General features: G+C 37.3%; 1 protein-coding gene across 1 annotated transcript; it reads right to left on the bottom strand.

Moving 5' to 3' along the window:
• Positions 1-1697: 1697 nt before the first annotated feature.
• Positions 1698-12800, bottom strand: LOC104069258 (acyl-CoA dehydrogenase family member 11; the record flags this gene model as incomplete). Its single annotated transcript, XM_009582306.1, has 12 exons — positions 1698-1819; positions 3039-3146; positions 3260-3398; positions 3781-3858; positions 5517-5640; positions 5763-5869; positions 6936-7057; positions 7626-7773; positions 9938-10102; positions 10562-10723; positions 12340-12465; positions 12701-12800. Coding segments are annotated over 12 exons (1501 nt in total), but the record flags the coding sequence as incomplete, so codon positions are not given.
• Positions 12801-13363: the final 563 nt, after the last annotated feature.

Raw genomic sequence — 13363 nt, 5'->3', positions numbered from 1 at the left:
TGAAAAAAGTGGTATTACAGCATACTGTCCCTGCTTTCAAACATCTCATGGGCTCTGACAAAATGCCTGATCTACAGCTTACGAAAGCCAACAAGAATCTCTCATTTTTAGACACTGTTCCTAGTCACACAATTATGGACTGGAAAAAACAGCTCTAAAATGACAGACAAGAAACAACAGTAGTATAAACAAGACACAAACCTCTCCTCTCTGTTTGGATGACAAAAGCTTACAGAATTTCTGCCCAGTATTTTGAGAAATACTAGGGCATGAACAGATAAGTCAGAAGTGCTTGACAGATGGTCTACAAACACACCATAAATCTGACATGTTTAAGCCATATTGGATTTACTGTAGATGTACAAAGCACCCATGCAGAGCATGGTAAGAAATGCCAGTTCTTCCACGAAGCAACTGACTCCTTGCATGTGTGATTTATGATTTGTCTTCACAAATAAAGTGGTTGCACCCAGAGTGACATTCTGACCAGGCTGTCAGGCTTCTGAAATTCCCAAACATCCAAGGTCCTAATGTCCCACTCAGAGTAAAAAGGAAAAAAAACAAACAAAAACCCAAACCAAAAACCAAACAAAAAAAAAAAACCCCACCCAAAAAACCAACCAGGCACAAAAGGAGACTCTGACGAAGGCAGATCTGTGTGTATGTGTTTCTCAAACTTCTTGAAATTGCAGCACCTTTTATGCGTCTGTCTTTATGCAAATCTGACTATCCTAATTATTTTTATTAGAAATAAGACAAAACAAATCATGCTTACTCTCTTATGTTTACTCTTCTTTTTATAATTCACATAACTAATTTTATGAATAATATTTTGTGTGTGTGACCTCCTACAAACTTTCCCATTACTTCCTTAGGAACTGCAGCACATAGTTGGGAGACATTGACCCAGAGCAAAGGTAGCAGCCAGCAGTTAAGTGACACCGTCAGGTCAAGAGGCAAGATACTACGCCTCCTTTTGCCGCCAGTTTTGCAGTACTAGAAAAGAGAGAGAGCCCTATCTTCTGGTGAGTCTAGGTATTGCGCAAGCATATATCAGTAGGTAGCTGCCACACTCAAGGATACATAAATGAAACATTCAAGTTTCATTCCCATTAGCAACTCAGTTTATACAGTTGGCTTCCAAACTCCCAGGGAATTATGATTTTCCAGTTGTTGTCATGTATGTTTCAGTAAAAAAGTAATGGTACTATAACATCAAGGACATTTACCACTTACAGTTTAATCCATTGATTTTTCTGGGAAGTACAGTATAATAAAATTACCTGTAAGAGTCAGTCCAACAGCATCACAGGCTAATTTAAAAAGCAGCCTTTACTGTAACTACACAGTATACTCAAACCTCACACACAAGCTGCCAAAGACAGCTTCACAAAAACAAAGTTTAAAGATTACGGCCATAAACGTGTAAGTTACCTGATGGAAAGAAGTAACCTTTAGAGAACAATAGTTGCATTCATTCTGTGAACAAAATTCAGAGGTTCCAAAAAGGGCCCAAAACCCTAAATTGGATTCGAGTCTTGGACTTTGCTTCATAGATCAAAAGCTCGATTCAGCTCTTTCCGTTGTTTTACATTCTATTGCCTTTACCCAAGAAGAGACAATTTCCCATCTCAGAAATGGAGCACAAATATTTGTGTTTTATCAGTTCTTGGAAAAAATTTTAGACTCAGCCATTCTTATATAGGGTTTCCGTACTTACCACTGCTCCACCACTTCTTGCCATTGATCACATAACTGCTTCCATCTCGCTCAATGCTGCATTGCATATTGGTGGCATCACTTGAAGCCACATCAGGCTCTGTGTTAAAGAAAAAAACCAAAACAAACCACTGGATTAAATATACAGGTAGTACTCCCACCACAAATATAGGGATCTAGATATACTGTATCGACAGTAACACTGTTTTGCTCCCAGTAGAAAAGCTGTTTTCAGAACCTCGCTCTGCTGGTGGTCAAAGGTTTTCTATTTTCTAACAACCTGTTATTCATAGCCAGTTTAAACTTACTTCTTCCTGGGCTCAGACTACTCTTTACAGTCAACAGCCTTCTTCCTTCCCTCATGTTTTTAAGTCCTTCCCCATTCCAATGTACTTATAGATAACAGTCATATTTCTCCTCAGCCTATTTTTCCCCTAGGCTCTTCTCAAGTGAAAATAAAGAGATTTAAACTACTTTTGTGAGGGTTTATGAAATAGGTTACACAAAGCAGTTGCCAGCAAAATGTCATCAATTATTGTTCGGAAAGATTCTTCCTCTCTCCTTTCATCCTTAACTCCTTTTATAGGCCACCTTCTTTAAAGCAAAAGCACCTCTTTCCTCTTGGTGAACACAGAATTTGCTGTGTCCAGCTCTGCAAGGCTGAGTTCTCTCAACTCCTACTGACACAGAAAGATCAAGATTTTGACATCACATGTTGAAAAGCTACCTTCCTAAATTAACACCCAGGCCTTCCACAGATGCTGAATGCTACAAGCTTTCAAGAGCAAAAATGAATATAACGCTGAGCTACAGACATAAAGCAAGTGCATCATATGTTTTCCAAGTTATCTTCAGGCTATGTCTTAAAACCTCTATGAATGACATACTGCAAAACTACACAACTTTAATCACAATAATCATACTTGTACCTACATGTATATTTCTAGAGAACCCCAAAGCACATTATAAAAAAGGGTAAGTTCTAAGGATAAGTTATAAATCTGTTTGGTACAATAAAATGTATTTTACTAGTACTAAAAATAAACTGAAAATATACGGAAAGCAAATACTAATTATTGTAACCAGGAAAAATGGTAACTATCAGGGAAGGGCAGCAAAGATGCTTCACTTTGCACTCACAACTCATACATGATTTCATATTCAAACATATTCACAGATACAGTGGAAATTTCTGTATTAATTCATTACAACACATAATAACTTCATAACACATAACAACTTGCAGTTTTGTACTTTTTGCATATGCCATGTGCAATTTCTGCCAATTGCCTCTAACTCTCCTCTGGAGAAAAATTTACCTGTCATGCAGAAGCAAGAACTAATCTTCCCTTCTAGGAGAGGCTCCAGCCACTTTTTCTTTTGCTCTTCAGTCCCATACATGTGCAGGACCTCCATGTTTCCAGTGTCTGTAAGAAATCAGCAGTCATGTTTGCTTCTTGAGACACACAACTGGTAAAGTGTAAGATGCCCGACTTTTCAATGCTCTCAGTGCTGTAGTTACAGGACAGGGTTGTCTAACCTGGTGCATGACAGTTGAAAACCTCAGGAGCAAAGAAGCATTTCCCTGTCTCCTCAGCTATTAGCGCGTAGTCAAGCTGGCTGAGACCACTGACATCTGGGAGAAAAAGGTTCCACAGACCTTCCGCTTTGGCCATTTCCTGTTGAAAGAATCAACAGAGAAAAACATTAGCAATAAATCTTAAAAAAAAAAAAAAAAAAAAAAAATCTGGCTTGCTGCCCATTTCCTTCCTCCCTGCCCAAATACTGACCGATATATCTGATGCCTTTTTTCAATAGCTATTTTCAATAGGTACAGTCTTTGACTTAAAGTTCAGACATACTCCTCACAGAACTCACTTTCGCTTTTCTTCTCTGTCATTTGTATCTCTCACCTTCTTCCTTTCCTTACACTGTTCCTCACGCTGTTTCTTTCCATGCAGAGTAACTTCTCCAGCAGCACACACCAAACTTTCTTACGTTCCATGTCAGTGCCTGTTTCTTTTACTGCTAGAGTGCTCAAGAATATTTATTATCCCATACCTTCAGTCTCTCAAGCAGTGGTGGTTTGTTCCATTTTTCCTCAGTATTTCCATGTCCAGCATAGTATTTTATTATTTCCTTAGAGAAACAATTAAAAAGATGCTTGTTTAAATTAAGAACACACATAACACACCCAAGTAATAATATGGTGCTTTTCCAGCCCTATACCCCAAGAAACCAATAAAAAAATATTCAACACAGATTTTTATTATATAGTTGGTTGCATTATAAAATTAAAAGCATAATTCAAAATCAAACTGCAACCTATTCATTTTGCAAGACTTTAAATGCGTCATGGAGATGACCCCAATCAGTACCTTATTTCATTCAGGGAAATGGTTTGGGGTGGTTTAAAATATGTGATGGTAGATGTAACTGTTACCAACAGTATGCACAAGAGGTATAAACCCAAAAGTAAAACAACAAATAAAAGCCAGATGTACTGACGCTTGAAATGCAGGTTTCCCATCACAACGTTCAGATACATAAGCCAGTTAATCTTTTTTTTTAACTGAGAAAAAACATAAAGAATACATTTTTTTCCTGTCAAAGTAATTCCTTAAAAGATTATGTAAACAATCATGCCAAGCACCAGTGATTAGTACTAAGTAAAACTGTGTATTCAGTAATCCTAGTATTTTCACAAGTATGTTTTAGTGGGGCCCAGCACTCCATCAAAGCTGGCCCAGAACTAGTTTTAGAATGAATAAAAGTAGTGCCCTCTTCTGAAAATCACACAATAAGACAAATTCTGAAGTAGAATTTACAAGTCCTGATTCACAATCCCTGTTATGAGAAATAACTTACAAGCACAACGCTACTCATCTGCAAAACTTGCATGGCTATTTGTGGTTCATTTGTTTTTAAAGCAAGTACATTAGTTATTGCAAGGCTTCCTTGGACAATCCAAAACTAGTTACAGACAGACTGCTAAGAAACTTCTGCTCTCAACCTCTCCTTGTGATAGGCAGATGCATTAATCTTTTAGATTAACACGTCCTCTGCACTTCTGCCTGACTGCAAAGAAGAAAAAAAAAAAAAACCACCACAAAAAGGTGAAAAAACCAGTTCTGCTACGGAAGTCCTATCTGTGCTTTCATGAGGCTATAAGTTGTATCAACTTTATAAGTGGAAAATTTCTAATCTCCCTAGGCTAAGAAGTAAAATGCTTCATCTTATTTTCCCTTCCACTAATTAGGGACTTCTGGGTATTTCACTATCTGATTTCAAACCTTTGCTGGTTTGAGGCTAGGTTTATACATTATGGAATCACTTTTTTTGTCATAAAAGTCATACCTTAAAAAATAAGGCAAGAAACAGAAACATTCAACTTTGTATGGTTATAAACTGCAGTTTCCATTTTCTATCTAAGCATCTTTGCCTTTCGTATGTAAGAGTTCTAGGGTTTTGTTAGTGTTAAAAGTATTTCGGCAAATACCTTTACAAAGTATCTCTCTCTAAAAAAAGTACTGCTTAAACTTTAAAAAGTTTAAAAAGCAACTCATAGCTTTCATTAACAACGCATACAACATTTTAATTCTGAAAAAAAATTAATGCAGACTATAATGATACCTGTTAATATTCTGCAATGCCACAAACATCACTGGATGAAAATAAGGCTGTTTAAAAAAAAGATAAAAAATGTAGGATGGCATGACTTCTATACATAGCTTTACATTTTTACAACTGTACCCGTAAAACACTCATTTATAAATAGGTTTACTAAAAGCTTGTACCTTCTCAGCTGGATATACGTGCTGCTTCATGAACTGCTTGACCTTCAGCAGAATTTCTTGGCCTTTCCTACTTTGATGGAACAACTCTCCAGAAATGCTGTGATGTGTGCTGCTGAAAGATGACCTAAAGAACATTCAATGCAATAACAAGTAATAATATAAGCTGCTTTATACAGGCATTTAAATAAGTGAAGATGTTGTAAAATCTTTGACTTGCCTATGACCAGTAGTTTAGACCACTCTTACCTTTTTGAGAGCTCTAACCCTCTCTCTGCCAAAGGCTTCACAATCTTAGCAAATTCATGACTATTCTCTGCAGAAGCATTTCCAATGAGGTATCTAGCATATATACCCTAAACCCAAAAGAAAGGCATATATGGTATAATTATGCACTTTAAATTGTCTCTTTTTTTAGATTGGTGATTCCTTCAACTATGAAAGTAACACTTAAATGCACCTACTCTTAATAGGAAAAAATTAGCACCAGACAGATTTTACTGGAATATGTTAATATTGGTTATGGTCCATTTCTGATATAACGGAGACGCTTGGTGCATAAGAGAAAAACAGCATACCCCAGCTAAACTAAACTAAATGAAAATCACAAAAATTAGTAGAGAGAAAAGAAAAAAAAAAAGAAAAAAGAATACGTCTGCACATGATACTGCAAGCCAGCCCAGCTTGTTCCTTAAGCCAACTGGCAACAGTATACACATATGATTATTATCCACAATTACATCAACTACCCACATATATACTCTCACTCCAAATTAATACCAGGTAGCTTATCCCACATTTGATATGCTGATCTCATGCTGCAACTCATAAAAATATACTTCTGCCTTACAATGGCTGAATGTCTAATTAAACAGCTACTTCTGTTAACAATGAATCAATGAAACTTATTTTCTCCTATAATCACATCTCAAGATTGGCCTCCTATGCTCATAATAAGCTGAGTTCACAACACACCCTTTTTCATCCCTGCGTGGCACCAACAGGATCTTACTTATCTATCCTGCTATCTACTTTCATGAGAGCTGCAGAAACTTAGAAGGATCTTTGTTTCTCTGTAATACAGGATTTAAATTAGCCAGAGATACCAAAAAGGTAACAAGAAAATTGCCTGCATACTGGAACATCAATAAGAAAAAATCCACATATCCACATTTTCTTCTTTTTTAGCCTACTTTCCTAAGAAGTTAGTTATATCTAATGCAATGTACTTTATGCAGCGAGAGTTCTATCCTAGAGAGTTATCAGTCATAAGCATCTAAGATATAGCTTCTAAAGGAACAAACTGAAATACAATGGTTACAGTTATTTTTTAAATATGATTCATATTTTGAACAAGTATTACCAAACTACAAATACTCATAATAAAAATATGTGACATTTCCACAAATGTGAGTGTATTACCTGGGATATTGCTGCCATTTTAAAACATGACAAAGCAAGAAAAAAATTAAAGTTGGATAAAGTAGTGCTAATACCCCGGCAGCGGCAGTAAATGGAAACTAGTTCTTCAAATGAAGGAGTTTCTACAAAAAAACAACAGAATAGTTTAGAATAGTCAACATTTTCTATGGTTTTTTCCACCTTAATCTTCAAACATTTGTACAGCATTTCAGCTTTATGAGATATTCCATTTACACAGTGAAAGACATTTCTCATGACCTAAGTGTGTTATGGAGAGCCAAAAGGAAACAGGAGCTGTCAGAATTCCAGATAAGCGTAACACTTCCTACTGCTCCCTGCCTCCACTCCAGTCAGGACATTAATTGCGGGGGGGGGGCTTTTTTTTTTTTTTTTAATAAATGACAAATTTACATTTAAATTTTAGTTTTCTTCCATTATCTCTAAGAAAGGTTCAAAATAAACTTTTACAGAAGCAGCATACCGTGGCTAAGACACAGCTTATTAAAACAGGACTACCTTAAACCTCACTATCAGCATGTTTCCTACAATGAAGAAAACCATGGAAAAGTTCTTTTCAAGTGCCAAATGATGTGCTTATTAATTTAACTTTTATTATTGTTTATAAAGGCAACATATCAAATAGAAATCAACCCTAGAATTCGTTTCAACAAAAAGATTACAGTTGCATACCTACGGTGTCTTTGAAACCCAAGACGGTTCCTTGACCTAAGTCCTTAATAGATGTAGGCCAAAAGTAGAATAGAGTGGCATATGCTAAATCTGCTAAAGGATGACCGGCAGTTGAAAGTTCCCAGTCCAGCACTGCCAAAACACGAGCCTTGAATAAAAATAAAAACCTCAAATGAATGCTAGAAGATAAATTCTCTCCATTCACAAATGCACAACCCACTTAATATCCAACAGCTTTATTCGGTTACTATGTGTTTGAAATTAAAAACACACACTGTACCTGCCTACAGCAATACCAGTTCCTTTTAGCACTATGTAAGGATCTGAAGAAAATTAACATTCACACAGTGGCAGAAAAACAGGCATTTTTCCAACAAAAATCTGTTTTAAATTCTACATTTTTGAGTAGTGTTCTTCCGGTCAGAAACTTCTAAATTCTTCTAGTCAAAATATGATTGAATTACAATATCCTAAAGAACAGTAGTACTGACGGTTTGTTTTTGTTTCCAGTCCTGTTGCACAATCCTTTTGCACAGATACTCACGGACAGACCATGCACTAAAAAAACTAATTTATCACAATATTATGCATAGATTAACACTTATATGGGGAATTGAATTTCTTAAACAGGACAGTCAGTTACTGCCCAGATAGCGACACGAGCCTCTGCTGCAAGCATCCTTGCAATGGTGTTTTCAGCTAGATGGGCTGAGACTCCCCGAACTGTTGTTCTGATGAATTCTTATAATCCAACTAGCCTGTCATCCTGAACAACCCCTCCAGCCTACTCATGATCCATGGCTACTTGAACTATGTGCAAAAGACTTTCCTATGTGGTCATTCCTGCATATACAGGAATAGTTTCTACAGATTATGTACAATTTGGTCAATTCTTTCAACTACATCAGGAACAGCTGGGAGAGTCCCTGAGACTGCCAGATTCTCTGCTCAGGGAATGAATCAGCACATTTAAGCCTACAAACAGCATCTATCAACTGATCTATGCAAAACAATGGGAATCTCTGGGATCTCTTGCTTTGTTGTAAAGCAGGCATTGCAGTGTCTTGGTCACTGTTCTGGTTTCGGCTGGGATAGAGTTAATTTTCTTCCTAGTAGCTTGGATAGTGTTGTGTTTTGGATTTAGTATGAGAATAATGTTGATAACACACTGATGTTTTAGTTGTTGCTAAGTAGTGCTTACACTAAGTCAAGGACTTTTCAGCTTCCCATGCTCTGCCAGGTGCACAAGAAGCTGGGAGGGGGGACAGCCAAGACAGCTGATCCAAACTGGCCAAAGGGATATTCCATACCATAGACATTATGCTCAGTATATAAACTGGGGGTAGTTGGCCGGGGGGCAGCAATCGCTGCTCAGGGACTGGCTGGGCCCCGGTCAACAGCTGGGGAGCAGTTATATCACTTGTTTTTCCTGGGTTTTGTTCCTCTCTCTCTCGCGTGCACGCTGCTTTCCTTTTCATTACAATTTATTACGATTATGATTATTTTATTTTATTTCAATTATTAAACTGTTCTTATGTCAACCCATGAGTTTTCTCACTTTTGCTCTTCAGATTCTCTCCCTCATCCCACTGGGGCAGGGTGAGGGTGAGCGAGCAGCTGTGTGGTGCTTAGTTGCTGACTGAGGTTAAACCACGACAGTCACAAATTCCAGGCGTATCTTTTGGTCACAATACAGCAAATAGCATGGAAAAAGATAATGAAAATGCAATTGTGTCGATAGATAGGTAACACACATTTATTTCCACAAACTAGAAAAAAATCTTATCCTTTTCCCTAAAGATGAATGAGGAACTTTCAGGGTCTCTGTGATCTACATGTGCTCCATAACTAAGCAGCTTTGGCAGATTTTTCTTTGCTTCCACTAGTATCACATATCATGCATTCAGATCCTGTTCCAAAAGCCATTGTTGTTAATTGAAGCCATACCACAGATTTCAATGGGCTTTTGATCAGATGCTTATGTAGTTTAATGAAGTGAGCCTTCAGTATGTTCTTAAGTTGCACTGAATTCAGTAGGATTTATGCATATAAAATGTTTTGTCCCTGGACTTTGAAGTAGGGACTAGAGCTAATGAATAAATTGAGTAACTAGCTCCTGCAATGAAAACCAGGACTGTATTAGGCACCTAAACACCATACACAGAGTATAGAGAAGAATTAAGTTCTCTACTGTTTCTTTCAAAGATGTATCATGCACTAAAACACCTACATAAGTGTCCCATTACATGGTAGGAGTACAAACAAATGGAGAACCAAAAACTACTAAACGTGTACAAATATGTTTCGAATACCTCTGTTGGGTGGAAGATGATGTTATCTATTCTAAAGTCCCCGTGAATCAGGCCTTCTTCATTATCATCAGGTGGCAAGTTGTTTGCTAACCACTCAGACAGCTTGTTCATGGCAGGAATATCTGTATGAGCAGCTGCATCATACTGTCTTTTCCAAGTTGATACCTAAAGAAATACAAACACTTCAACAGCTTTTTCAACTGATTCACAAGTTTTTCAAGAACACAAAATTCTGAAGCACATGCTTCTGGGCTTTGACTATTACCATGTTACCTGTAAATACAGTAAAACCCAGTACCTGTGCATCCGCAAATGTGAACTGTGAGATCAAAAGATGCAATGAAGACCACCTCTATTTTCTGTTTCAATCCTATTTACATAGCCCAAATGTAATATTATTCCAAAAGCGAATGAATATAATTCCCTGAGTAGAGCATTACAGAATTGATCTGAATGTAGTAGTAACTTTATACTGTGCACTAATAATTGAACTAAGCAAAGATGTTTAATAGCTAAAATATGATGGTTACTTTTACAAGTCATTAATAATTAACAATTCAGCTTGCAAATCAAATAAATCTTCAAAGACCTGTCAAAACAAGAGAATTTTTTGAAGAGCTGTACCTGTCTTCTGCAGTATCCTGGTCCTCTACCATATCCTTGGAGACCCAATGACTGTAAATCAAAGGAGTGCAACAGGGCCAAAGTTTCTATCATTGCGATATACAAAGCAGAACGCTCTGCTGGGCCCACTTCAGGCAGTGAGAGGTCTCGAAAGATGCGACCCTAGAAACATCGTAAATCAGGTATTTGGTGGGATGTATGCATCAGATGAAGCTATACATTTCAGGAGCAAAAACAATTGCAGTGAACCAACACTCTCTACGCAATCAAAAACTCCTTCCTCATTTATTTTATTCCTTGCCCAGGACAGATGAAGGGATTCATAGTAATCCCAGATCATTAGTATACAGGATATCTATTGGAAGGCAATTAAACTAACAGATATATTCAGTAGATAAAAGTCTGAATTAGAGCACTCAATCCAGATATCCTCAAGCTTGAAAGTACCAGGAAAAAAAAAGTTATTGTATTGTCTCTAACAGCTAACTTCCATAAAAAATATCAATGAAGACCGGGGGCGGGAGAGGAAGGGAATGGGTGGGTTGTATGTACAAAGAGGCAAACGATCCAAAGAAATTCACTTGCATTCTCCTTAAAAGCAGTTTAATACGTTTAGATGATGGGTGTGTTCTTCCATTTTCTCCTTTAATTTCGACCCTGCCAGTAACAGATTGGAAAAGAAAAAACAGACTCTTCTCTCCTCCATGTTCCTCAATTTCACTGGTTCATATGATGGCTTCAACATATTTACACAGCTAACATCAACAGAACTTTTTTGCTGAAAGATTCTGCATAACAAATCTGGAAATCAGATTTTGTATTGTGTAATAGTTTATTCAACGATTGTTTTCTAAACACACAATGTATTTGTCAAAAACAGTGCACTGCTGTCCATCTTAGAATGGATAGACTGTAAATTTACATCCTCAGAAATGTAAATATATCAGTAGCACGGTTTCTTATTAAGAAATCGCTTTGTTCTAGTCAAAACCAGAAAAATTCTCCATCTTTAATAAGAAAATTGTTTCAAATTCTTCATAGCTTTTACATTTTATTACTCTTGATTCATGGTTTTTGTAGGAACGTTAACTTAATCTCCAGGAACTGGCCCACAAACTCTTACATTTCTAACTTCCCAGTGAACCTGATGATAGAGTAGGATGCAATGAAAGGGAAGAGGCCTGCATTCAAATTCTCCTCCCACAGGAAAAAAAAGACATGATACACCAGACTTACACTCAGAATCACCAAAATGTAACAGAAACAGTATCAACTCAGCTACAGCACCCCCAGAGTGATGGACCACAGACAGAGTTATGCCATGTTCTTTCTGAAACTAGTGCTTGAGCTGGAATCCTGCTTGGTTTTCAAGAAAAGGTGATTGTATGTAGATTCTATCTTCAGTACTAAACAGGTCCCAGGATGTCCAAAGATTTGGTATAACTTTATAATCTGATTGTTCTCCCTCTTACTTGTGTATGCTTTTCACAGAAGCAATATTGCCTCATTTCAAGACATCCTTCTGAGAGCTCAAAACAAGAACAACAGGTTAAATATTGAGCTGAAAATGTCAACAAAGTGGGAAATAAGTCCTGGAGAAGCTGAAATCGGTGAGAATCTCCGATACCTAGCATTTCTTAAAAATATCAGAGGATTATTTATGCTTTTATCACAAAACTTAGTAAATGCTGGATAAGGCTCTAACAGAAAGGTTTTAGACAATTTAAAGCACCTTGTAGTAGGGAGAAGCAAAAAATCTCTCACGCTGGAGGACCAACCTGCACATGCTGCATTACATAAAATTCTGTTCCAATGACAGAAACGTCACTGCAATACAACAGGGGCTCAGGCACTGGAAATCCAGCTGAAAATAAGGCTTTCTGCACACGATATTCTCTATTGACCTGAAAAAGACACAGAAATTTAGGTTCAATGAAAAGGTCCCAAACATAAATGAGTACAGTGAATGACAACGTATCCTCTTAAATGTTTAGTTACGTGTATAGCACATAACCAATGTGATGATCCACCAATTCACTGCATTTCTGGACACATTCAACAATGTGCCGCACCATCATGTATATGACTTAGCCACTTGCAATACAAAGTGTTTGGAGCTTGATGAAATGTGTTACTTACCTCGTGAGCTCTAGGTAAAAGGGGGCCATGGGGCTTCTTCCTGAGCACATAAGCCTGCCCACCCTTCCGAAGACAAAAGGTTGGATTTGACTGGCCTGAGCTACAAAGAGAAAGATTATAATTACTTACGAATTCAAGTACTTAAAAATTTACAAACTTTTAACAGAAATCATGCAAAACACACTGTGACTTGGCCTGAACAAAATGGCAAGACAGAGGAAGGGTTCTTCTCAAGAGGTGTTTTTTTTTTTCTCAAATAGTCTTACAAGGATGCAAGTGACAGCCTACAAAATCGGAAGTCAGAGGTGCTATTCCTACCTATATAGAAAAATGTCTTCTTTCACTGTGGAGAGGTCACAGATACTCAATTTGTTCTCCTGTGAAATGGAGATAGCATTTACCTCTCCTTCCTAAAGAGACATCATTAATGTTTTCAAGGCGTGCAGTAGATACTAACTTTAAAGCTTTCCGATTTGGAGGAAATTAAACGGAGCAGAATTCACACTAGCCCGTAATTGTATTTGTCCTTTGGCAAGCTGTATTTTGAACAATGTAAGCATAGAGAAAGCTCTCCAAATAACTGATGATTCTAGTACCAAGCCCCACTGTATGCTAGCCTGATCATCACATACATATGTGTCCTGGTTTCGGCTGGCATAGAGT

The sequence above is a fragment of the Fulmarus glacialis genome, unplaced genomic scaffold (assembly GCF_000690835.1).
Source record: "Fulmarus glacialis isolate BGI_N327 unplaced genomic scaffold, ASM69083v1 scaffold3467, whole genome shotgun sequence".
NCBI lineage: Eukaryota > Metazoa > Chordata > Aves > Procellariiformes > Procellariidae > Fulmarus > Fulmarus glacialis.
Note: the sequence above shows the minus strand (reverse complement) of the source record. Positions and strands in the feature narration are given on the sequence as shown.